Here is a 25,217-nt window from a genome sequence, read left to right as displayed (position 1 = left end):
AGCGCTTCGGTGCTATTTGTAATAAAACTCTGGTTAGGGACACTGGTTGATAATTACATGCATACGGTCACCACCATTATGTAGGGGTGTTATATTAGCCAGTTTCAAGTCACTGGGCAGTTTTTGATGCTGTGGGATTTATTAAATATAGTTACCATAAAAGTAGCTATTTGAGCTGCACACTGCTTCAAGATATGGTTGAATATACCATCAGGACTGTGGGCTGAATGAGGATTTAGATTAGACAACAGTGCCTTTACTCCCATCTTTGTTACGATGATACCCCGAGTTACTTAGCAAGGCAATGCCATCACAGCTCTGCGACAGGCTGTTGAACAAAGGTTGCTAAACCAGAAGGCACCAATTGCAAGAAGTGACCTTTTATGTGTGCACTCACCATTCTTCTGTGACCTCAGGGCAGTGACCAGCGCAGGGTCCACCTTACATGGGAGGCCAGCAGCAGATGCCATCTCGCTCACCACCTGCAAACACAAGAGAGTCGCAACAGCAGTGCTTGAAACTTGACTGAAACCATGGGGTGGAAACAGGGCCTGTGTGAATACAAAATTGGGGAGGGGGGTAGAAAGAACTATCCTCTAAAGCCATGAACAATGCCTCCTTTGCTACAAATGAAGTGTCTACACCCGCATCAATGATTCAATGGCTTGGTTGATTAGTGATTGATGACAGCGAGGGGAACTCATTAGGAGAGATCTTTGTTTTGCCCTGGCTTCAACATAGCTGACCGTCGTGCGTTTAAAAAAATTGCACTGGAGGTGGATACTTATTATGTTTGTAAAAAGTGCACACTGACTGACAAGAGGAGAGGAAATATAGCAGACCACCAGTTAGCTACACGTATAACTCCAACCTCTGCCTGTGGGCCCACAAGCACCTAGGTTCAAGTATCACACCGGGATGAAATTTTTGTTCAAATGGAAAGTTTCTGAGAAAACTACATACCGTATTTATTCGCATATAGGTCGACCCTTTTTTTTTTTTTTCAGAAATGTTATCCATAATTAGCTATCGACCTATATTCGTGACCAAAGTGGGCAAGAGTGGCGAGACAATGAAGTTCTATGGTCGCGCTCGCCGTTCAAGCAGCGCCGGCTACACTGGTATTATACTTATGTATGTTTGCAGTAAATACACACACACACAAAAAAAATAGCATTGGCAAGTCTAATAAAAATGTTCAGAACTGCTTTAAATGCTGTCGACTGCATTCGAGACGGCCATGCTGGCGAGTCGACGATAGAGCAGTGCTAGGTGACCTCAAGGCCCGCATCGCTCTTTCGCTCATTTCTGTGGTCTTATCGTGTGGTAGACAGCATATGAAGCAGTCTACATTTAAATAGGTACCAAAGCCAGTTTATAGAGGAGGTCATGACCAAAACAAATGTTTTGGCGTGCAAGTCGAAGCTGCAGCTGGGGTGGTATTACAGAACTGCGTTCAGTTGGCGTTTAGTTCGGAACGCTCAGTGATTGGTTGGAAGCACTTCCACTCAAAGCATCTCCGAAACTGAACGCCAACTGAACACAGTTCTGAAATACCACCCCTGACTGCAGCCGCAGTCGCGCATAATACAAATAATAAATATGAAAAATTTGCGAAAATTAAATCCAGCAAAAGTGCTAGTGAAATTAATTAGTCACAACTAAGTTGCTGATAAAAGAATCACTGGTATAATCAATTCATAAAAGTGGCGCTGACGTCCGCTTTCAGGTTGTCTACTTTGCAGGCTTCGTACGGGGCTCGCATACCTCGGAAAGCCTGTCTTTGTGTCTTTGTTGTTTCCTTCTTCTATACCTCTGCGTCGCCATTCTGAGATTGCATTCGCAGTTTTGCTGCTTGAGTGACGATGTCCCGTCGACAGAGCTTCCCCACCGACTTTAAGCGACAAGTGATTCTTTTTGCGGAGAACTCTAACAACTGTGCCGCTCAGCGTGAGTTCGATGTGAACGAAAAGTTGATTAGGGGTTGGTGGAAGCAGCGTGATTGACTGTTCGCTTGCCAGCAACTGGGAGATATGAAGCTCTTGAAAAGGAATTGAGTCTTCATGTGGAAAAGGAGCATGCAAAGGATCTCCAGGTGTCATGCGAGGACATACAAATGAAGGCTCGGCAATTGGCACAGCGAGAGGGGATAGGTCGGTCAATGTTCAAAGCGAGTTGGGGTTGGGCTCAAAAGTTTATGCGGTGCAACGGACTCTCTCTTCAGCGTAGAAAGACCATCTGCCAGAGTACGAGGAATAGCTTATAGAATTTCAGCGTTACGTTCTGAAGCTCTGGCATGAAAAGGATTATTGTCTTAGCCAGATAGAGAACGCCGACCAAATGCCGGTCTACTTTGACATGCCCAGTCGTACCACCATAACAACAAAGGGGGCAAAAGACGTGCGACTGGCCACGAGCACACGCGCTTTACTGTCATGCTGTGCTGCACTGCAGATGGCTGGAAGTTGCCGCCATACATCGTGTTTCGCCGAAAGACGCTTCCAAAAAAATGAATCGTTCCCGAAAAAAGTGATCATCCGCGCTAATGAAAAGGGATTTATGAACGAAGAAATGGTCAAAGAATGGTTCAAGACTGTTCGGATGAAGTGACCAGGCACTGACTTGGGCCTTGCAAATATGCTGGTCTTGGACTTGTTCAGAGGCCACATTTGCCCGGGCGTCAAGGAAGCCCTACGAAAGGCAGGCATGGACCTGGCCGTCATACCTGGTGGTATGACGTTTTAATTGCAATCGCTGGATGTCGCCGTCAATAAACCTTTTAAGGACCGCATCTCGAAATACTACAAGTGTGGCTAGCGGATGACAGTGCAGCCATGACGCCAACGGGACGTCGCAAGAAGGCCTCTCTCAGCGAAGTGGCGACATGGGTGAAAGATGCGTGGGAAGACCATCCAGCAGACATAATCGCTACAGCATTAAAAAATTCAAAAAATGGTGCATTTCGAATGCACTCAACGGAAGCGAGGACGACGTCATTTGGGATGCCGAGGTTGCCTGTGAAGCATCCCAAGAGGAAAGCAGTTCCGACGATAATGTGGCTTCTGACAGCGACTAGCGAAATGTAGTGGCCAAGTTCATTATGAATAAAGGTTTGTCGTGTACGTGTTTCTCGGTTTTTCAAAAAATATGGGTCGACTTACATTCGAATAATTTGTTTTTTATTCCTTGGCGAGCCTAGTGTATAGGGGTCGACCTATAGGTATTCATGGTCGACCTATATGAGAGTAAATACGGTTGTTAGGGTCTCCAGTTTCCCGCTCTTCCGTGAATCCATGAGAGGTCGCACAATTTCGGCATTTGCATCAAAAATGTCTCTTTACCAGAAGTTACTGTTGCGAAAATTGATCCATAATCACAGAATGATGGAAATGTGACAAGCGTAATCTCCTGAGCACTTTAAAAGGCTAGAATCACGTGACAAGCGAAGCACTGCGTAAACCTTGCCATGTCTGCATCTCTGCGCACTATCTACGTAAAGAGCCACGACAGAGGCATCTTTAGGAAGGAGCACTAGCAGCAGCAGATGCAACAAGCATTAGTTTCAAGTAACACCAGCCAACCATCCTAGAGGAACAGCCTTGCTGCAGTGTCTGAATCTCTAGGATTCCTAGTGAGGAGCAGGTCAGCGCCGAACCTGTGTCGGACTGCACACCGGGGCAGCACTGGCGGCATTGTATTTTGTATTTGTGGAATGTAAAAACTTGAAATAAAGAAAGCCACAAGCCTCGTACATAACCTGTCCTTGTGACAAATGGCTGCGTAATGGTTACAAGCATTACTATCTTAAATGCCTGCGAAGCAACAGCTCTGCCTGTTCGTGTTATGAATACTGTCTGCAACAACTATCTGGGCAGGTTCAGAGGTATCTCTTCGAGCAGCTTTGAAGGTGCAGTGAAGTGAGAGTGTAACACGTAACCCAGACACTCACCAGGGAGTCTCCGTTGGAGACGTGGTGCTTCAGGTCAGCCACCGAGCTGAGCAGGAATGGGATCCTCATAGACAAAACCTGCAAACAACACCACCTGTCCCATACACACACAAAATAAAAACATTCCAAACTGCCTCCCCTGAAAGACAAGGGGTGACCAAAAAATGGTTTATTTTGAATAAACTAGTTATGAAAAAGACAATCTGAATGATGAAGCCACAGACTCGTCGCAGCACTCACGTCATTGAGGGCCTCCTGAGCCAGAGTCCGGAAGCAAAGAATGACACCGACAATGGTCATCCGTTGAAGAACACTGTCCACGTCTGCAAGAGGCACCACGAAGAGCAAAAAGCAATGAGTATGAAGGTACAAACACCACCATCCCTTGGCGAGGCACTCACAATTTGAAAATGAGCTTTTAATGAACTTGACGCCTATTGGAAACCTTGCCACGACGGCTGCAACTCACATATTTTTTAAAGCAAAAGACTTTCTTGCTTCATCCGTGGCATGTAAAGAAAGTGACTGTTCGTGCAATGCATGACCAAAAGACAGATCCAAAGCCAATCCAACACAATCCACATAACAAGCCAAAAGAAACAAAATATCGAATCCACTCATGATTAGTTGGCTATAGTGCCTTAATTACATTGTGTAATGACTAGCCACATTAGTCATAGCCCGATTTCAAGTCATAGCCAAGAATCCAATCCAGGATCCACATAAGCCAATACCAAATCCGGTCATGATTACTTAGTTATAATGCCTTAATGACATTACATAATGACTTGCAACATTAATGATATCCCTAATAAGTCATAGCCAACAATGCAATCTGGAATTCACAAAACAAGCCAACCAATGGCAATTCAAGAGGCCCCTGTGTGCTTTTGCCTTACCATGCGTAAGGGGACTTAAGTGGACCGCTTGAATTTTTTTTTTGACACCTCGAAATTGGGGCTGAAATGAGACAAAGTTAAATATTTTGCAAAAATAATCTCTCTCTCTGCCACTCCCAGGTTCACGCAAAATTGGGGGTCATAAAAAATTACGTGACAAATAACCCAAATGGTGTCAGGCAGCTCTGACGCACAATGCTGCGAATCTAATATCGCTCCCAGTTGCAACATAAGTCAAAAACAGTGCTTTTAAGCACTGCCATTTCTGCATCCCCATTTCATTTTCTGTTTACACCACCATAAAATGAAGCTGTTGTTACGTTATAATAACAACACGTAACTGTTCAAACCCTCATAAATCAGGGAAACAAATGAAATTGATTCTAACTATCACGCTGATGAGATGACTGTTTCTAGCAATACTGGAGAGTATTGTTGATGCGATCAGACTTTAACCTTTAAGGCCAATTTACTGCTGTGAATTCGCTACGCTGTGAAGCCACCTTCTTGAGCCATGGCAACCTGATTATTTGGAAGAAGCGCAAGCATCGCGAAAAGAGCTCGACCTTGAACTTTTGGAGACGCCACACAGTTGTTTCGCGTAGGTGAGTGGGTGGTACAATCTTGTACATCAATGACATTCATCACACCACTTTCCTATTTCAAACACACTACTACTTCTCATCAAAATAGCCCAGCAGATGAAAGCAGCTTCACCAGGCCCCATTAATAACACTCTTGAAGGGTATCACTACGCCTTCACTATCACGCAATCTTCTGACTCGTCCAAGCTCTGTTCATGAGTAAAAATGACACAGTTGCGAACTTGGAACACCAGTGTCTCACTATCAGCAGACTTAGCATTACGTTATCTAGTGTCCCTGCGAATCCCTTCCCTTCCCCAAAACCCACAATTTGCTTGACAACCCAGTCGGATGACCATTTTCAGTAAAAATTGATTCTCCGATTCTCTCTGGCAATGCTACCACTTAATCGGCAGGAAAAATGCCTATTTATAACAGGGGAAAGCTAAACCTAAACACTCTCTCGCCACTCAATGCAGGCTGGCTGTCTCCGGTTTGTAGTGAATGGGGGCTGGCGTAGCGTAACCTGAAAGGTCTGCGCCAAAAATCCTTTGCCGACGCACGCAGTTCGCCTGTGAAATAAAACAGTCACGGCGACAGCTGCACTTTATTCCTTTGTCTTTGCTAGCTAAGAAAAGCTTTTGTTTTCAGTGCTAGTGGTCTTCTTGACGGCGAAAAGCCCTAATCCATCGATGCAACCCAACTTCACACTATCAACAAGATCTTTTTCTCCACAAACACAAACTACATAGAGAGAGGGCCTCTTCCTGGCCCGAGTTTGGTGATGCACATGGATGCCATGGGGTCACACTTCATGCCTTTCACCCGGCTGTCTTCACTGGACAGTTTACAAATGAAATTTAGTTTTCAGTGACACATAAAGGCCTACTTTCAATGCCCTGTCCTCATGGTCAACCTTTTCTGCCCCAAGTGCCCCCACCAGTTGTCTTACCAACAATGTTAGCACGAGTAAAGCTGATCCAAATAGTAGGAGTAAGGTTAGATGCAACGGTCCGCTAGCTCAGAGTACAACTTTTGCACACCTGCATAACCACTTCGCTGCTAACACTGACTTGCTGGTCCATTGCTTACACCCAGAAATTGTTGCCAGTAAGTGAACTACCCCTGTGGGCCTAAAGTGAGCTAAGCAACTAGGCATACTTTGAAATTACTGGGAAAAAAAATAAAAGCAAACACTCCTGCACTCAAGAGCAGATATAATGCAAAGCCTGAACAAGCATAAGGTGCCAAGCAGAGAGATGGTCCAGGTGCAAATTGTAATTGCATCCAAGACACACTCAGAGATGGGTATGAAAATACTGGCGTATTATGGTAGATCTGACCCCATCGTGGCTAATGAAGGCAGAACCAGAGGTTTATGCAAATATTTATATTAAGAAAATATAAGCATGGAAAGTCAGCTCTGTGTGCATCGTAGTGCCACACTGCATTCTCTCACTGTGGCTAACCTGGTTTATGCTTGAAGCAAATACACTACCATTCATGATTATATGCTTGCATTATACAGGCAGTTAGCATTTGCTTGTTTGTACTACAAGAACTGCCTTTTGCACTCCTCCAACAAACCGCCGTGATCTTTTTTTTTGAGCTTACTTGACAGTCTATTAAAACATTTCTGAGAACTGGCCTTATCGTAATAAACTTTTGCTGTGACGCAATCAGTATTGGTTAACTGACAGTACTTTCAAGGCCATCTTATTTCTCGCAACTGTAGTCATCATAAAATCACACCACGTCTTAGAGTTGCATACAGTCACTGTAGACTAACTACATTTTATTTCATGTCCTAAACATCAGGGCTTCAAAGATGCTGTCTACCATGAGAAAGCAAGACTGTCATATGAGAAAAAAAAAAAAAAGAAAGAAAGCTCGGCTGTAAATTGTTCTGCTACATTTCTCAGCCTTGAAACTGGGTATTCTGTTCATTTGTGCAGCAAGCTTTCAATTGCAGCAATAAAAAAAAAATGAGTCAAAAACATTTTAAAAACCCAATCGATCGTTGCTTTAAATCATTTTATGCCGCAGACTCCAATAATGCGCCCTTGATCATGATGGGTACTTGGCAGAGCCAATGTTTATGCTAAACTCAGGCTGTGCTAACAAACCAAAACTGTGGCAAATGCACGGCCACCAGTTATTAATACCAGGCACCTTCTACTGTGGTGCTCGTAACTGCACCACTTAATATAAATTCCTAACATAAGAATATAGCATTTGAAAAGACTTCGAGATGAAAAGAAGATGAAAGGAAGATAAAATAAGCACGGAGCATAACTTCCTCTTTTATCTTTTCAGTAGAAATCGATTTATTACCCTAGGCACGTTGATGCCTGCCCGGCAAGAAGAGACATATTTACCACTGCGAAGGTTGCTTTTAAAACGCTCCCGGCTATTGATACAAATCTTTGATTTCCACACCAATTAATGGCTCCATGACCACTGTTTTGAAGTGAATGGTGGTCAAGTCTGACCTGCAAAATCCATGAGGAGAAAAAAAAAAAAAACCTGTGTTGACGCATTCAGTTTACTTGCTAAAATTCCTCTCATGGCAACGCCTAAAATTTTGCTTTCTCGCTCATAATATCCCTGTTTACCGTTACATCAGTAACTTTGCTGTTGGAACGCAGTTTTTCAATGGACAGCGTACCATCAGGAACTCCCTTACAAAACAGCAGCGAAAGCAGTAGCAAACTTCCTAGCAGCACACACACACATATAGCAACTGCATGTTATATGACAATGAAAGAGATTAAAAATGGAAGCAAGTTAAAAAAGCAACAGAAAGAAAAAGAATAATAAAACGAAGATGAGAACGAAACGAAAGGGAAGAAAACCGAGGCCGCCTTACGCTGGGCCATCCGGGGTCCTTGCGAAGCACGTGCATAGAGAGAGAGAGAGAGAGACAAAGGGCAAGCAGAGAGAGAAACAGAGGGAGCGGAATGGGAGAGGAAGAGGAGGAGCAGAAAGAAAAAGACAAAACACCCAGATGAGAAAGGGAAAAGAACCTCTAATGCAGCTCTATTTTCTTCAGCGGGGCAGAAAGCAAACAGTGTCTGCCATCAAATCGCTCAGCAGCCTTTTTTCTTTTTTTTTTTTTTGCAGCCCAAGACTGCTACACTACATTCTGTGAAAGCAACAGAAGAACAGATGAACATTTCTGGTTCTCTACTTGGTGCGTTTATGAGAGGTGTTCAAAACACTGTCAGTTCAAAAATTACGAAATTCGCAAATATCACAGATGCATATCTGCGGGACCCACAGTAATATTAAATGCGTTTCTGATCAATTTGTTCTGCTCTGAATAAGTGATGAACAACAGTTATGCACGCCCTCTTCATGGCACAGCATTTTTTACTACATGGTGGAAGTTCAGGCGACAAAACCCATCCTCACAGCTGCCCGAAAACAAAAAGAAGAGAATGCCCAATTTGGCTGGAACGCACTTCCCCATCCTCCTGTCCGAATGTCCCTTTTTCAGGACGATGGGAATGTCATTTGCGCTGCGAGCCCATGGCCGCATCAGAACAAAGAAAGCGACTGCAGAGAGGGCACGCAGCCCTTCAAACAAGCTCATTGGGGTCGCATTTAAAATTACCACAGGTCCTGCAGACATGCGGCTGTAATATTTGCGGATTTTATAAATTGTGAAGAAAAAAAGAAAAGAGAACAGTGCTCCAAAAAAACAAATACTAGGAAGCATCACTTCTGAACACCCCTCGTATTAGGACTAAAACTGTGAGTCATGTGCAACATTGCGTAAAGATTGCTGGACACCCGAGCCTTTGAGTAACACCCCCTGATCTCCCGCAACCACCAACCACATTAATTTAGAAGCCCCAAAGGAAAAGGACTGTGACAACACCAGCACGAGCCATTATTCGTGTTGCTCCTCTCTCTCCAATGCCTCCCCCAGACTAAAAAATATGGTAAGGTTTTAATGTAGTTAAACAGAATCATCGAGCGAAAGCTGTTTAGCTTAGTTTTACTCAGTATAATTCACTATGCAGCACTGACGAAATTATGCGGCTCAAGCCCCCTATGCCAGCACATTTGTCCTCATAAATGTCGGTTGTCCAACATATTGGATAAAGTCATTGAAACTCTGAAAGCACTGCAGCTGTTTTCTCTTCACCACCACGTGGCAGCACGAATAATCCACTCGCTCAGGTAGCTGACTCTGTGCGGTACTTCTGCGGCAGTTGTCCGGCGTGTTTCGCTCTATCTGCTTGAAGAATGGCTGCAGAACATGCTAATGACGTGCGCTATCAGGTGCAGTGATGCAAGAGAATCTGGTAAAGCGACGACTGTGAGCAAACGAAGGCTGGTGCGGTCGCGCCCTGATCAATGAGACAGATGTGTCCCAACAAGGGTGCCCAGCACTATAAGTGCTGCACAAGCTTATCGCCTGTGGCTAGTGCTTTCATTTATCCTGTATTTTGCTAACTGGTATGACAGGCATATAAATCACGCGGCTCTCTCACTGTTCTCATTTGTAACAGCCACATTTCCTGAGACGTTCCTTGAAGTTTCTCAGCTGGTCAGTGACATTGCTTGCCAAAGCTCGTAGCTCAATCTGTACTTCGTAAAACCTCTTGCTCATGTGGACTATTTTCTTTGTATCAATGCGTACACACAATGTCAATGCACTCTAGGAAGCACCCATAAAACACCAGCAGATTTCAGTGCAATATACTGTATGAGTATTTTATGGATGTGAAAATGCACAGCGAACATTTAAGTAAGATAAAGCAAGAGGCAGCTCTTTTTTTTTTTTTCCACTTACTGGCAAGATTACTCTGCTACTGACCAACCTGTCAAGTTTTCGTGCTGACCAAAAAGAAATCTCAAGAGGGATGTAGCTGCTATGGCATTTTCTCTTACGCACCACTTGAAACGAATGGAAATCATGATTTCCCAGCAGAGCCCTCATACACTTATGCAGCATTACCCCACCAACCGCAGCAAATCACACGAACAGCTGTGGAGGGTGATGACTGGTCGCTTGAAAACATTTGTAACCATAAAATGCATGCACGCACTCCCAGATTAGTCTAGCCTGCTTTTTTTATTGCTCTCTTTCTCTTTTTTTTTTTCCAGGACCTAATGCTAACCAGACCCACTCCCTGAAAGTGTGTGACGCCCAGCCAATTCTGAACCCCATTTCTTGCAAGTAGTCGTGAGTCAACATTACTGGATGGAAAAGGCATTTGACTGCATAGTTAGAGTAGTGTACCTGCACTCCTGTATCCTTGGTATCAAGTAACTACTTCCGATGGAATAATAATAAAAAAAGAATGGTTGGAAAGAAACTGAGATCCAAGAGAAAACGTTTTACTTGTGTCCTATTTCCAAGCAAGCCTATTCACTCCCCATGCATGTGCACGCCTGTTAAGATGACGTGACACAGCACGATCAGATGACGTCATTTTCACTGTCATTTACAGCAAGAACGGTACAATGTATGAAAGCCAACCTGCTCCTTGTGTTGTGAAATTTGGTCATGAGAGCACCCCAAATGACTTGAAAAAACTGCAGTTTATGCAGCTGTCATGCGACACACTAAGAGCTTCCATAAATCCTTGACTAAAATAGTTTCCAGTTGTCGCTTACCAATGCTTTCACTCATTCTTTTTTGTAAATCAATAACCAATACGTCAACAATATATCAATTGCAGTAACTACAATATGCACTCTATTGATGTTCTCTTCGTTTAGCCAAACAAACCGTGCTAGACCATTTCCGGCCACAACAGCTCAGTGTTGCCTGCACACCACCCATTGATTGTGATACTGTCAGAATTCCAGTGACTTTGTTAGATACCGTTCCTGTACATGCTCCCACAGGCAGCAGAGTTGTGCAACTGTTTTCCCTTGCGTAATACAGTCAAAATTTGATGTGGCGCAACTGACTTAACAGATGTAGCATTTCTGTTTCGCGTGCAAAGATCCATGCAAGGCCTCACGACTTCACTACGTCACGGCTGGTCTCAAGGAGAGTGCGCACTTCTTCTTATGACCTTCCCAACAGGGTCAGTTTCTACGCTCCCATTGCAACTCGGTGGGGTCACCGCCACCTCACCGCTCCATTTCCGCTACCACCATCCAAACATGGACAAGGAAAGCAACAGTTCGTTCCTCACCCTGCCTGCACCGATTGCAACTGGCGAGTCTCCATATTTCAATCCTCATGGTTTATAAAAGATAGATTGCGCAATCAGCGTCTAATACTTGCGATTTATGAGGCAAAAACGCAGGAAAGTTCCGTGCCCGCCTCAGCGTGACTGCATGCTTGCATGAGCCTCCAGATATATTGGCGTCGACACTTAGTGCAGACAACGTTACACGCTATGAAGTGTATAGTTTGAAATGTATTAACCGCTGTGCAGAATTATATTGGACCTGAACTCCTGAACTATTTGTACGGCAAGCATGAGGAGTGGGGATTCTGAACTTTAAATAAGATCCTTAAATCTTGATCGCTGCTGTATTCATTTATAGCTCGAAAGTGGCATTAATGGTAATAGCCTGGCCCTGCACAGACCCAGACTAAAAAACAAAAATTTACAATTCGAGGTGTCCAATACAGTCAACGTTCTTGGTTTAAGTGGCATATGCTTTAAGTTCAGAGCATATCAACCGGCTGAAAGCCTGTATACGTACACAGTCTCACGAGCGATGCACATCTATGACAGGTGTGGTCTGTTCGACACATCAATAACCAACAATTTCTGATCAAGAAATCCGGGCACAAAATACTCAGCATAAGTAAGGAGAGTGGCAAACAAGAGAAAATAAGCCTCCTTCAAAACTGAACAATCTAATAAACCTATATCCACTATTTCAAGTAAGCATGACCTGCGGCAGGAAAGTTGTCATTCGAGGGGAGAGGGTGTGCTTCTGACGTGAACGTAACTGTCATTAATTACATAGTGTTTGGAAAGTAGCCCGTCTGCAGCAAGGGTCTCAACACAGAGAGCACATGACTGAGCTGGAGAGCTTGGAAAGCCCAACAGCATCTGCTAATTGTCGTAATGAATTTTACCGAGCTTAAAGCCTCTACAAAGAAACACATCGGCCTGCCACAAGAGGAGGCCCACTCATTTTGCATATTTAGTTCCAAGCAGGAGAAGCGTGCCGATCTCAGAGGGGCATTATTGGAGCGGATGCTCCTCTGCACCATGTTTTGCCAAGGTCATTGGCCAGGATAATCTGGCTTTCAGCTGGAGGAGTGTCGGGGAAGTTTCGTGATGTTATACCATGTGACATGCCACAGCTACTGCCACTGTGTCGCCGCCGTCTCAGCGCCTAATCATGACTCACCAGCTGTGGCCACGTGACCAACCATGTGACCCTCTGCTTGTTTAAAAGGAGCAGGCCGTCTTCGGCGGCCTCGACAGCATTTACTTCGTCGCGTAGGTGGCAGGCTGTCAGACGTGGCTCGACGAGATGTTTCGCTGGAAGACACTCTGCAGCTTAACTGTTCTAAATCACTAAATCAAGAGCTCCGTTACGCTTGGCTATGCTTGGTTAGGTTTAGTAATGTGTACACGAGCGTAACAAAGTTTTCGCTCTGTCTCGCTTAAGCCTGGTTCACACTGGCGACTCGCGGAGGTCGCGCAACACGATTCGTCACGGAGGGGGCGATTAGTCACGGAGGGGGCGACCCGAACGAGTCGCCAGCGACCCGTTTGAGGGAGTAGCCACGGAGTCGCTCGCTGACCGATTTCTTGCGACGCGACTTGAAGTTGCAAAGCTACTGAGCCAATCCTCAGCACTTCTGCCTCCTTCCAAGGCGGGAAAATTCAAGAGTGCATGCGCGCGTGTGCACGATCGTCTTACTCGCCCGCAGTTGTTGGGCAGACATGTTAAGAAGCACTGCGAAAGTGAAGCGTACTAATTCACGTTTGTACTCGTATCATTGGTCATGTGCTTGATGCTCGGGCATGAGGCGATTTCGTGATCTGCTATTTCGCGAGAATGCTAACAACAGCGCACACACCACCGCCGCTTCCATCTTCGTCGAACTATAGCGCGTTGGCGGTCGAAACAGTCCTAAACATGGGAATAACCATAAGATCCGGTTCTTCGCTGATAATTTCACATTCATAACCGAAATGAGTCCGAATTGATCTACCCCGAGCACTACAGTAGAAGCCGTAAAGGCGCGAAAGCCGGGCCTTCGTTCAAATCTCGTTTGGAGAGGGGTTTGTTATGAAGCGAGTTGCATTCCGGTGTGAACACTCCCTGTTGATCGACGATTGTCGCCGGTCTCCCCCTCCGTGACGAATAGAGCCGCGCGACCTCCGCGAGTCGCCAGTGTGAACCAGCCTTTAGTGTAGAAGAGTTAGACTACTACAGTTTTTTCCAGCAAAGCAGCTCGGTGAGCCACGTATGATAGGTGATCTAAAGCAGCCTGCTACCTACGTGACAATGCATTCACTTAACTAGAAATAACTACTTCCTCACGTTATTCGAGAGAGCTATTTCCAAAATAGCTGTGAAACTTACTAGAAATGAAAAAATTTGATTTTCCCGAAAGTTAGACCAATTTCGATAGCAGTTACGAGCATGCATATTACAGAATAGAGGTGTGCACAGGCTCAGGATGGCCCAAAAGCCTACACCCGGGTCATGCCCGTGGGCCAGGCTTGGGCTGCTCTGAAGCTCTCCGCCTCGGGCTAGGGCTGAGCCTGGGCCAGGGCATATTTGTCTCGGGCGGACCGGGCACACAGATTCCTTGTACACCCGACTTATGCAAAAGCGCGATTATAGCCAAGGCGTGCTGGACATTTCGAACGCATAAAATTAATTGTTTTCCTGCATCCTATTAAAGCGAGAGTGTCTGAGTTCTCACCCGACATCGGTCCGCCTGTCGACTAGCCCCCTAATTCACCCCTTCCCCCCCTCCATCCTACTAACAGGCGTTTCATTATCCCATTATCCATTTCAAGATTCAGGCCATGTTGTTGCCTCTTGCGTCTCTGTTGTGGCGTGCTCCTGGCCTCAATGGAGGCGGGGCATAGTTTCTATAGTCAAAGTATCTGCCGTGCTAAAGTTGCCTCGTGATTACTGAGACCAAACAATGTAGCTGCGGCGCGCCTTGCCGGCACCATGAAAGGCACACTGTAAGCGAGACGAGCTCAAAGAGTACTTGGCCACAGAATTAATCCTTTGCACATTATTAAAGCGTGCGTGCTTCTAGAAACGGAATAAAACTGCACACAAAACTTTTGCAATGAACATATTATTCATTCCGGCGCAAAGCGAACAGCGATGTGGTCGTTTCTCTTTCGGTGACAGAAAGCCTAACTTGAGGAGAAGAGTTTTCATTGCTTCCGCGGTGACTGAGAAGGCCGTGGGAAAGAGAGTGCGCTCTCCCTCGGGGCCGGCCGTGACTATGTACGAGCGCCTGGCACCACCTGCCCGTGCACTCCGGTACGGCATTGTCACTGCCGGCGAGTGGTAGGTGGTTGCAGTACATGCTATGCTGACTGTTAACTTAGCCTTTCATGTACTATGGTGCCACTACTAAGGCACCGTGTATGCAGCTTCACATGTGAAATATTTATTGAAGGTGACAGCAGCAACATAACAGCTGGTGCCTTGCACTTTGGCTGGACGGCAAATCTTCACGCAACTGTGAGCAGCACTTTCGGCATAATATTTTTTTTCTCGATGGAATACTAAACCTTCAGAGCAATGGTTAACTAATAAAAACGCATCGTTTCTGAACCATTGTAACTTCCGGCTGTGAGGAGACAAGCTTTCCCACAAAGCTTGGAACGTAGTGGTGGACCTTCGCACAACTCCGCTCCTTGGAGGAAGAATAATGTTGGAAACCTACTTATGCCGCCTATGCAGCACTCATGAAATTACATGGTTCAAGTTTTTGACAAAACATGGGGTCATCACACTACACCTTGGTTTAGGACACGCTGTTGCTTGGCTAGGCTCACAAGGTTAAATCAAAGCCAGCCTTAGGAAATCGCCTGGTTTTTAAACAAGCTTTGGTCGTGAAGAAGAGCTTGAACCAGAAAAAAATTCAGTATATGCCTCTCTCCGGACAGTAGGCCATGCATGGGAACCTCTGCACAGTCGAGAAACCCCGAACTGTCAGTGGACGAGCAACGCTAAAAACTGAAGTCCTTCATGTGACACTTTCACAAAACAGCCACGTGTGTACAACACATGAGCAATGGCAAGAAACGCCCTCATTAATACTTGTGCAAAAGTAGAACCTCGGTTGCGACTGATTTGAGAGACCGCACTACAGTGGCTACGAAGGTTGATTTCTTAGTAGAGTGCACAAATTCCTACACTAGCAAGTTGCACTAGTCTTTAAAGCGTGAATGAGCTTCAATATATTGGTACAGTCCGATACATTTGCCAGATGTGTCAATTATAAACATTCGCTCATTACACTCGATATATAAGTCAGTGAGATATGCTGGTTTGATGAAATCTGCTCAGTGCCTTCCTATGAGGCTCATGACACGGCATGACATATCTTTAGTATACATGGGTCCTGTTTATAATTTTTTCGCCTGATCACTAAATGTTTCTCCCTTCGCCTTACTAGCAAGTAGTAATGCAGACTATAATGTCATTTGAATAGACAGAGCAAATAAGGCATTTGTCAATACCACGCTACTCCTTCTTCCTGCAAATAAACTACTAGATGGATCTAAGGAAATCCTCCAAGCATTTCAGTCACACCTGTCAAGGAAGTTTCAATGCTGTAAGAAGCTTACATCACTTGCTCGAACAACAGTCGCTGAACTTGGCTGAAAACAACAACTCAATCCAATCGTGAGCACTGATTTGAGCGTTTCATTTTAGCAATGAATGTAGATTTCTGACCCACAAAACTGCAATCATAACTCAGCCATGACTTACACTGAGTGCAAGCAACATAGTGTGGATAAAAAAGAAGCAATTCTGGCCTGCCTAGATGCAATGTCAACCGTACACCACGACAAAAATCCAAATGAGTTAGCACGCTTGTGAAGAGAGGGGAAATCAAAGCCGGCTATGAGCAAATGGTCACTGACTTTGCAGCTTCTTGAAGAGCTCTCTCATTTGCTCGGGCTTGTCGTAGTTGGAACGCAATTCCACCAGAATGTCGCGATTCTGAAGCACAATTTTCTGCAAGAAAAAGGCAAGAGGGGAAAAAAATATATATATAAGGATACGCTTAAGCTTCGCCTTAACAGTAGACACGAAGTGGTTTTAACACCGTCTCATTTCTGAGTGGAATCCGACGCTTTGAAATGAAGCAAATGTCTTCAGCTCGAGCCCCAATCTAAACCTAGCCTCTGACTTGAATACAAGATTGATGCTACATGAGAAGCAAAATGGTATGACACCACCTTGAATGCTGCACGAAGTATGGTCGCATCAAATTTTTTATACGAGACCATGTGCTTATTTTTGAAGACACTGCTTTTCTCAATTTGGGTTACATCGACGGCGACGGAGAAAGCGATGACTTTTTGGCCGAACAAGCTGTTTGCGCTTCACTAGAAGTAACTGAAAGGGAAAGCCAACAATACAGGCAGCTGGCACCATTAGTAGGTGTAACGTTAAGAGATAGGAAGTGTGCAGAGCAGGTCAGGGAAATAACTTAAGTTAATGACATTCTAGTGGCACTTAAGAAGAAATGGGAATGCATGGGCAGGGTATGCAGCGCAGAGAGAGGACAACCGATGGTCGCTAAGGGTAACAAATTGGATTCCAAGGAAAGCTAGCATAGGACCTGGTTAATTGGAAGAAAATGGGAAAGGCCTTTGCTCTGCAGTGAGTATAGTCCAGATGATGATGATGATAGCTCTTATCTGATGGCATATACAGCTCAATCTGCCAAAAAGCCACTGCCATCACCATTGGTGGAAGTAGGGAAAATCCTGATTGGTCAACATGGCCATGGCATCACAGCCATCACGTCGTGTGGAAATTTAAAACACCTCACATTCAAATAAGGCTAATGAATTAGGGGAAGGTTCTAATGAGGTTCAACCTTTGCAATAAGGTTCCTCAGAGGGGTGGGGACATTCTGGAGATTAGAAAGTAGTATAGAAGGAATTCAATACATAACTTTGTTGCCATGGTGTTCGAACCTAGGCTCTCTGCATGCAAGGCGGGCACACAATGCATAGGCCACAAAGGTTGGTAGCAAGCATGTTATGCGGCCCCTAGTGAATTCGTTGAGATACAAACCTATGGCTTACTAACAGCTGCACTAATGTCACAGTAATAATGAGCCTCAAGATGACTGCACAGCAAAATAAGAATCAGTTCTCAGAGAAGGCCCAACAATGCAGTTAGATCATGGTAAATTTTAAGGTGCTGAAAACTATGCACACATACAAACAAGTGAAGAAAATGGGACGGGAGGGGCTCTGTCCTGTTTTGTTCACTTGTGTGTATACAGATAAACCCGGATATATCCAACTCAAAAGGGATCGCGAAATAGTTCAATATATCGATAACTTGAGATACAAAAACGGCTTCAGATGCCGCTTGCGATCGTGAAAACTGATACCGTATTTGTCGCGTAATCAACCCACTCACATAATGAACCCACCCTCCACTTTTGCCCCTACAAATTTGAAGAAAGAAAAAGAAATAGTTGGTGGCGCGTCTCCCTATTTTGGTCGTCGCATCTACAGCTCAATTATTAGCAGTGCGACAAGATGCTGCGCAGCGATAACGTCATGGCATGTTTATCTCTCGACTATGCTTTTGATAGCTCCTGCGGTAGCGGGGAGCAAACTTAGCAGAGTACTTGTGATGGCTTGATTGCACATGCCTGGTTCGATTCATCATGCCATACTTGGGGCGGACATAATCCACTGCCACAAAATCATTGGAAAGCATGATAGGTGCAAATGCCGTTTGAAGGGAATTCCACTGTTAAAAATCTGTGTCATGATCACAGCTGACCGCATGCTTTCGTTGATTAAATGATGCAAGAATGGACGACTCTCACAAAAAAAAAAAGAAAAAAAAGAAAAAAAAAAATCTGCCGCTTCTTAACGTCCGCAGCCACCCATAGCTTACGCTACGCCGCATGTTCAGCACGACGACAAGAATAGACGACTCGCACAAAAGAAAGAAAAAAATCAACTAATTTGCTGCTCAACGTCCACAGCCATACTATGGTGGCTGTAGGGGGCAGTGTGACGGGCGAGGGTATGCGCGTTGCTCGGGAGAGTGCGAAACCACGATGAAAATTCGCGGAGCCGCTGGAGGCGCTGCAGTACGGTTGGTGTGCCACGGATGTCCACAGATGACGCGCGGCCAGGCGCAGTTGCCTTCGCTTGTTGTTATGCCCTTGTGCATTGTGTTTCACTCCGTGTCTCTTGTTCTCGCCAAGATACTCTGTGGGCGAGTTGGCAAACATCCATTGTTAATAAAAAATGGTGCGTACAGGATGACACAAGACAAGATAAAGGGAAGCTACAGGACAAGCGCTGACTCACACCTCAGCCTCCGCCTTTACTCCAAGGCCCAGACAAAAACAAATGTGACGAAAACGAAGCTTTCGCCTATTTGACCAGGCTAGAATTTTGTATCGGCACAAAGAAAAGTTGACGAGAGAACTGGTTGAAGCTTATGTTATTTCAAGAGACATCAAGTGCGTCAGCAAGTCTTCTCTTGCTCTTTTAAGTAAAGAGGTGTCTTTTTTGAGTGACTTTTTGTTTAGCAGATGAACCCAGGGATGATTTACATGAAAGCTTCGTTTTCGTCCATTTGTTTTTGTCTGGGCCTTGGATTAAAGGCTGAGGCTGAGTTGTGAGTCAGCTTGTCCTGTAGCTTCTTTTTACATTGTCTTGTGTCTTCCTGAACGTTTGCACTGTTTTTATTAACATTGGATCTTGTTCTCGCGTTTCTGTGGTGCTGAAATTTTTATTTATTATAGTGATGTAGTATACGCGAGGAGCTTGTCATGGCTTCGAAAGCACGAACGTGCTTTGTACCGGGATGCAAAAGTGGATAATGATCCTGTTCACTGAAGGCTTTCCTTTTTCATGCACCGATGGAAGCAGCGCGGCGAGAACTGTGGGCTTGAAATATAAAGAGAGCCGACAAGGAGCTCACTTCAGATTGTGCAGTATGTGAGCGCCACTTCGAGGAGAAGTTTATAAAGAGGCTTTTTCAGCATGTGATCGGCGGAAGGGTGGTTGAAATTTGACGCGATCGGCCCCACCTGAAAGACGGCGCTGCTCTCATGGTAGTTCCGGATACGCCCAAGTATTTTATAAAGAAAACCCCGACCAAATGCAAAGAGAGAAACCTCTGCGATCAAAAATCACCACCATCAAAACGAAGGAAAGTGCACAGAGCAGCCGCGCATATGCCAAGCCAGCACGACGCTGGTGTTTCTAACGCGGCCGTTCCAGCTGCACGGGACGACGATTTGTAAGCAGAGATACAGTATCTTTAACTTCCATGATGGTAGCTGGAACAAGCTTCGCTTGACGCCCTGACACTAGTTTGCTTCGCTGTTTCTGAGCAGGATGGAGAGGAAACCGCACATGTGCTGCTGCGAAAGCTGATCAAGTTTCGCTGGCAAAGCAACCAGATGGGCTCCGTACTTTGCTCTGTTTTCGTGCGAGGAAAGCTGTACTCGGAGTGCGTTGTCACGTCGTCAGCCGAGGCGCAAGCATTCGTTGATGAAACACATTCGCTTGTAATGTGTACAGGCAGTGGGATGACGCCGTTTTCGATGAACGGGGCCTTTAACGTTATAGCGTTAAAAGGTAACTGTACATGCAGAACACAGGAACATGATTTAGCTGACAGAAAGTAAACGGGCTAGGCAAAAGCACAGAACCCTGCCCGCATCACGGGTGGTGTTGGTGAAACGCGCCACCGGGGCCGCTAACACACCTGCGCCCTGTAGTGCCATCTGTCATCGTCATTGTTACTCGGAGCAGCTTCTCAGCGCCGGCCGTCACACTAACCCCTACAGCCACCATAGATATACATTCAGCACGACAAGGATGGTCGACTCTCAGAAAAGAAAAAAACAAATTGCTGCTTCTTAACTTCCGCAGTCGCCATATCATATGCTATGCCGCACGTTCAGGGTGCCAACAAGAATGGAAGACTCTTGCAAAAAAAAAAAAAAAAAGAATAAAAGATCTGCTGCTTTTTTTAGCATCCGCAACTGCCATAGCTTACATATGTTCAGCACGATGACACGAGACGCGCATCGCAAGTCAGCCGCCACGCGCAGAGGGTTCATAACACATACTGGAGAAAGCGTCCGACGGGCTGAGCTTGCTTGTCCGCACAGGCGTAAACGTGCTACTGCGAACAAAGACTGGGTAAGAGAGAGGAAGGAGAGAGAAAGCTCGGCAGAAGAGTCACCAGACTCTTGCGCTTCGCTCTATTGCATTATTCCCCTCTTCCAAACATCGCGGCTGCACCGGTTCCCTCGTTCCTTCATGCACATGGCTTGCAAATGCCACATGCTGGAGTGCGGCAAACGATCACCGCAGATGTGCACGCCTTTGGGGAAAGGATGCGGCGCTGCTCTAGAGCAGCCGTTGCGTGTCTAGGGCTTGAAAAACGGAAAACGTCACGCGGAAAACGGCCGCGGGTGATGCGATCGTCTTTGGGGAAGGCGCACCTTCCAGAACGTGGTGCTGAGTTCGATATATTGAACGACCAGTGAAACTGGAGTTCGATATATGACACAGCTTTCCTACACTTTTACATGAATTTTCAAAGAGATATTCTGTGAGTTCAATTTCAATATAACTAAAATTCAAATTATCCGGGTTCGATATATCCGAGTTCCGACTGTATGTACGTGGTTTCTGGTGCCTTTAAATTTACCATGATCAGCTACCAAGTAGCCCAACAACAAGTGCAGTTGGAGGTGCAGTGGTACATTCGCAGTGCTACTCTCAGCCTGAAGAGTGTGCAGAATTCCTTCCAAGCCTCTCAAACATGCACAGTTTGTGAATAAGCAACAAAAAAATTGAAGCAGGTTATGACTGAGTTATCTTTTTTCTGTGCGCCCACATCAGTAAGGGCTAGTGCTAGTATTAGAGTAAAGTTGAGTTTAATGAAATGTCTGCACTTTAATGAGATGAAACTTCTGATGAACGGAACATTTTTCGAATATCCTTTTAGTTCAGGTTAAGAGGAGTTCATTGCATGTCTACTGACAAAAAGAAATTCATATTTAAACTCAAAGTAAAGACATTTGCACCTATACAATGCCTCTGGCCAATCACAAAAACATGGGGACCACTCCCCAAGTACAGCTATTTTTCTCAGGTGGGTTGCCACTACACAAGAGGCTGCAAAAGCAACCAGACCAGATGAGGAAATATAAAATATGTTTGCTCAGTCTACAGAACACAAAAGAAGCCATCATCAGCTCTCGGGAGATGTTCTCTCACCTTCAGCTCTGCCACCTGGCTAGCAATGTGCCACATGAGACTCTCGTTGAGGAACTTCATGCCGTAGGGCCCAATCAGCTCAGCCAGCGAGCGCAACTCTGCACCACAAGGACCACCATCATCACAATCCCGATTCCACTCTCAGATATTCCTTCAATAGACCTCCCCCTGGTTTAAGCACTGTGACGTCAAAGCGGCGGCGCCAGACGGGCAAAATCATCCTTTTTTGCTTCTGAACCGGATTTTCTAGTTACAAGTGCTGCCCTACCCCCTTTGTTGTCCCGATTATAGGCGCCTTGTCTTGTATTCCACCCTTTCCTCTACAATGTAGGGTCTGCCCGGTAGTTTTACCCATTGGTCCAGAAACACGTGCTCTCATGACGGAGGCCAGGAGAGGTCTATTACCCCACTCCTGCACACAGTGCGTCCACCCAATTCCTGAAAACTCCATCTCACCCACCCCGATGCCTCCACCGTACGCTAGCCTTTTCTTGGAATGCACTCCATTACCCTAAATAACCAACACTGGCTACCACGTCTCCACATTACATGCACTGTCCATTTCATCTTCTCAATTTTAACTAGGATATCACCAACCTGCATTAGTTCCCTGTCCCGCATTAGCTGTGTCCGGTTCTCTCCAAAATTCTCCGTGAAGAAATGCAAGGCCAAAGTTGTGCCTGCAGCCCTAACTTGGTAGGCTAGCAATGGACAGACACATTTTCTGCCTCTAGAACTGTCCGAGGCTTTATTATTTTAGCACAAAACTGTTATTCCTGTTGTCGAGACTGACGAGAAGAATCAGCCAGATGCTGTTTTCTGCATTCCCCACGAACTAGTATTGCCAGGCAATACTGAAATCGCAGCATCGTCTGAGAGAGAGAGAGAGAGGTATGCCCTCACCCTGGACATCGGAGAACTCCTCGGCTGTGAAGGGCACCTGCTGTCCTCCGTCGTGCACCAGGTTGACGAAAGCCCGGTGCAGGGGTGAGTAGCACATGTGGCCAGCCGTCACCTTGCGCAGAAGCACCTCCAGGTACCTGCACTTGCACGCCGCAGCATGATGAACACGCACGAGCCCTGTTCCCCGAGGTGCCCAGCATTGTACGGTCTAGCGCAATATGAAGGTCATCACTTCAGAGCTAACCTACTTCAAATGAACTGCTCGAACACGGTTTATTAATGCGAAAGCCTTACTTGGCTCTATTTGCAAAAACATGTTCGCAAAACACGGAAGCAAAATGTGACGTCTCATATGATGCCACATTAAGATGAAGCTGGTAGTCATGATGTGCTTGTAATGACAAGTGGTATATAAATGTCATACCATGTGAGTCATAGTCACTTGTCATGAGTCAGTCAGATCAGAGATCTAATGTGCATGACTATGAGTCCATGACTTCTGTAAGCCAAAGCCATGGCCATGACTAGTGTCTGGTCATGACTCTCAAAAGTGCTGAGTCACGGCACTCTAGGGGCTACTACAGAACAGCCAATGAACATACTTTCGCATTTCTTCAATGCAGGTCTCTGCAGTGCTCTCAGTCTTTTAGCAAGAACTCAGTAACGAATGCGTGAGCTCAGCCTGTTGAAAGACCTCGCACTGTCATGTTTATTAATGCTAAGCAACCGTCATGACACAAAACAGTATTTTGCTCCGTCTCGTTAGAATGAGCATGATAACCTTGAAACTGTGCTAGATTGTACAGGGCACGAGTATCCCCTAGGTGCAACACCAGCTGCAGAACGAGAAGACAGAGCACGCACCAGTTGGTGTACAGAGTGGCAATGGTCTTGTCTCCGTGGCTGTCCTGCGCCTGCGTCTGCTGCAGCAGGACGTTGTTGAACACCCGCGTCACGTCTACGTGCACTGCGCAATGGGGCCAGACAAAGAAGGAAAGAGCACAAGGAAAAGCTTGCATAAGAATACCGCTTGCGACAACGAACAGAAGTGCTTTGCAAGTGAATGTTAACGTGAACCTAACACCATTCATTCGTTCTTCATTATGCATCTACATTAACGTTCGCATGATCTGCTGCAGGCTTGTTTGAGACACGATAGCCATGGTTGCTTATGCACCATAGAACTCCCATGCAACTAAATAACCTCCAGCAGGCGAAGTCATATATATAGTATAGACTACAGTCGAACCTGGTTATATCGAACCCAGATATATCGAATTTTGGTTATATCGAACTCACGGATTATCCCCTTGAAAATCCCAGGTAAAAGTATAGGAAAGCCGCGTCATATATCGAACTTAATTTCACCGGTTGTTCGATATATCGAACTCCACACCACGCACTGGAAAGTGTGTCTTCCCCAAAGACGATCGCATCACTCTTGGCCGTTTGCCGCCTGCCGTTTTCAAGTCACATGCGGAAGGAATGAGGGGGGACAGTTTGGCGACGGCTGGTTTGGGCAGCGCTCCGCCCATTCCTCAAAGGCGTGCGCATCTGCAGTTATCGTTTTTCGCGCGCCAACACATAACATTTGCAAGCCATGTGAGTGGGTGTGCCCATCCTTTTGCCGAGCTATCTCTCTCCTTCAGCATGCCCTACGCATGCGCCAAGCCAGCTCAGCCCGTTTTCAGACAGGCATTGACGCTTTCTCCAGCGTGTGAACCCTCTGCCTGCGGCGGCTGAGGTGGCTATGGTGCCTGCGGACGTTAAAAAGCGGCAGCTCTCTCTCTCTCTCTCTCTTTTTTTTTTGTGAGTCATCCTTTCTTATCGTTGTGCTGTTCGCACGTTAAGAAGTGGCAGGATTATTATTATTTTTTTTTTAGCGGGAGTCGTTTATTCTTGCATATATGAATCAACGAAAGCATGCGGTCAGCTGCTGCGATCATGACGCCCGCCCCAAGCGCGACGTGATAAATCGAACCAGGCTTGTACGTGCAATCAAGCCATCACGGGCACTCTGCCAAGTTCGCTCCCCGCCACCGCAGGAGCTATCAAGAGATAAACGCGCCCCGACGTTATCGCTGCGCAGCATCTTGGCATGCTGCCAAGAAATGAGCTGTGGATGAGACGACCGAAACGGAGTGATGCGCGCCATCGACATGCAAGCGAAAACACTCGCGACGATTTCTGCCGCGGCAACACAAAAACCTTGTTTAGAGCTGCCGCGGTGGCTCGAGCAGCGAGAGGGAGTTTGAAATTTTTCGCTCTGTCACTGCCGCTCGTCGCTGAGATCGCTCAATCGCTTGCATGTGAGCGAGCTGGCCTTAACACTTTTTTTTTTTTTTCAAATTCTCGGTGCAAAAGTGCAGGGTGGGTTCATTATGCGAGTGGGTTGATTACGCGACAAATACGGTATCGTTTTTTGGCATCGTAAGTGCCGTCA

The 25,217-nt window shown here is 45.8% G+C and overlaps 1 protein-coding gene across 1 annotated transcript in view; it reads right to left on the bottom strand.

Annotated features, from left to right (window-relative positions):
* Positions 1–25,217, bottom strand: part of Hem (Nck associated protein 1 Hem) — a 99,668-nt gene that overhangs the window by 8,667 nt on the left and 65,784 nt on the right. The window contains exons 15-21 of the mRNA XM_084576151.1: positions 23,639–23,741; positions 22,775–22,911; positions 21,872–21,969; positions 16,505–16,598; positions 4,190–4,272; positions 3,950–4,027; positions 398–482 (exon numbers count right to left, since the gene is read on the bottom strand). Coding sequence (XP_084432277.1) covers positions 398–482; positions 3,950–4,027; positions 4,190–4,272; positions 16,505–16,598; positions 21,872–21,969; positions 22,775–22,911; positions 23,639–23,741 — 678 coding nt within the window. The remainder of the gene's footprint in view (positions 1–397; positions 483–3,949; positions 4,028–4,189; positions 4,273–16,504; positions 16,599–21,871; positions 21,970–22,774; positions 22,912–23,638; positions 23,742–25,217) is intronic.

Source organism: Amblyomma maculatum, chromosome 8, assembly GCF_055883805.1.
Source record: "Amblyomma maculatum isolate TAMU_Amacu chromosome 8, ASM5588380v1, whole genome shotgun sequence".
NCBI classification, from domain to species: Eukaryota; Metazoa; Arthropoda; class Arachnida; order Ixodida; family Ixodidae; genus Amblyomma; species Amblyomma maculatum.
The sequence above is the reverse complement of the archived record's forward strand: the minus strand, read 5'-3'. Positions and strand labels throughout refer to the sequence as shown.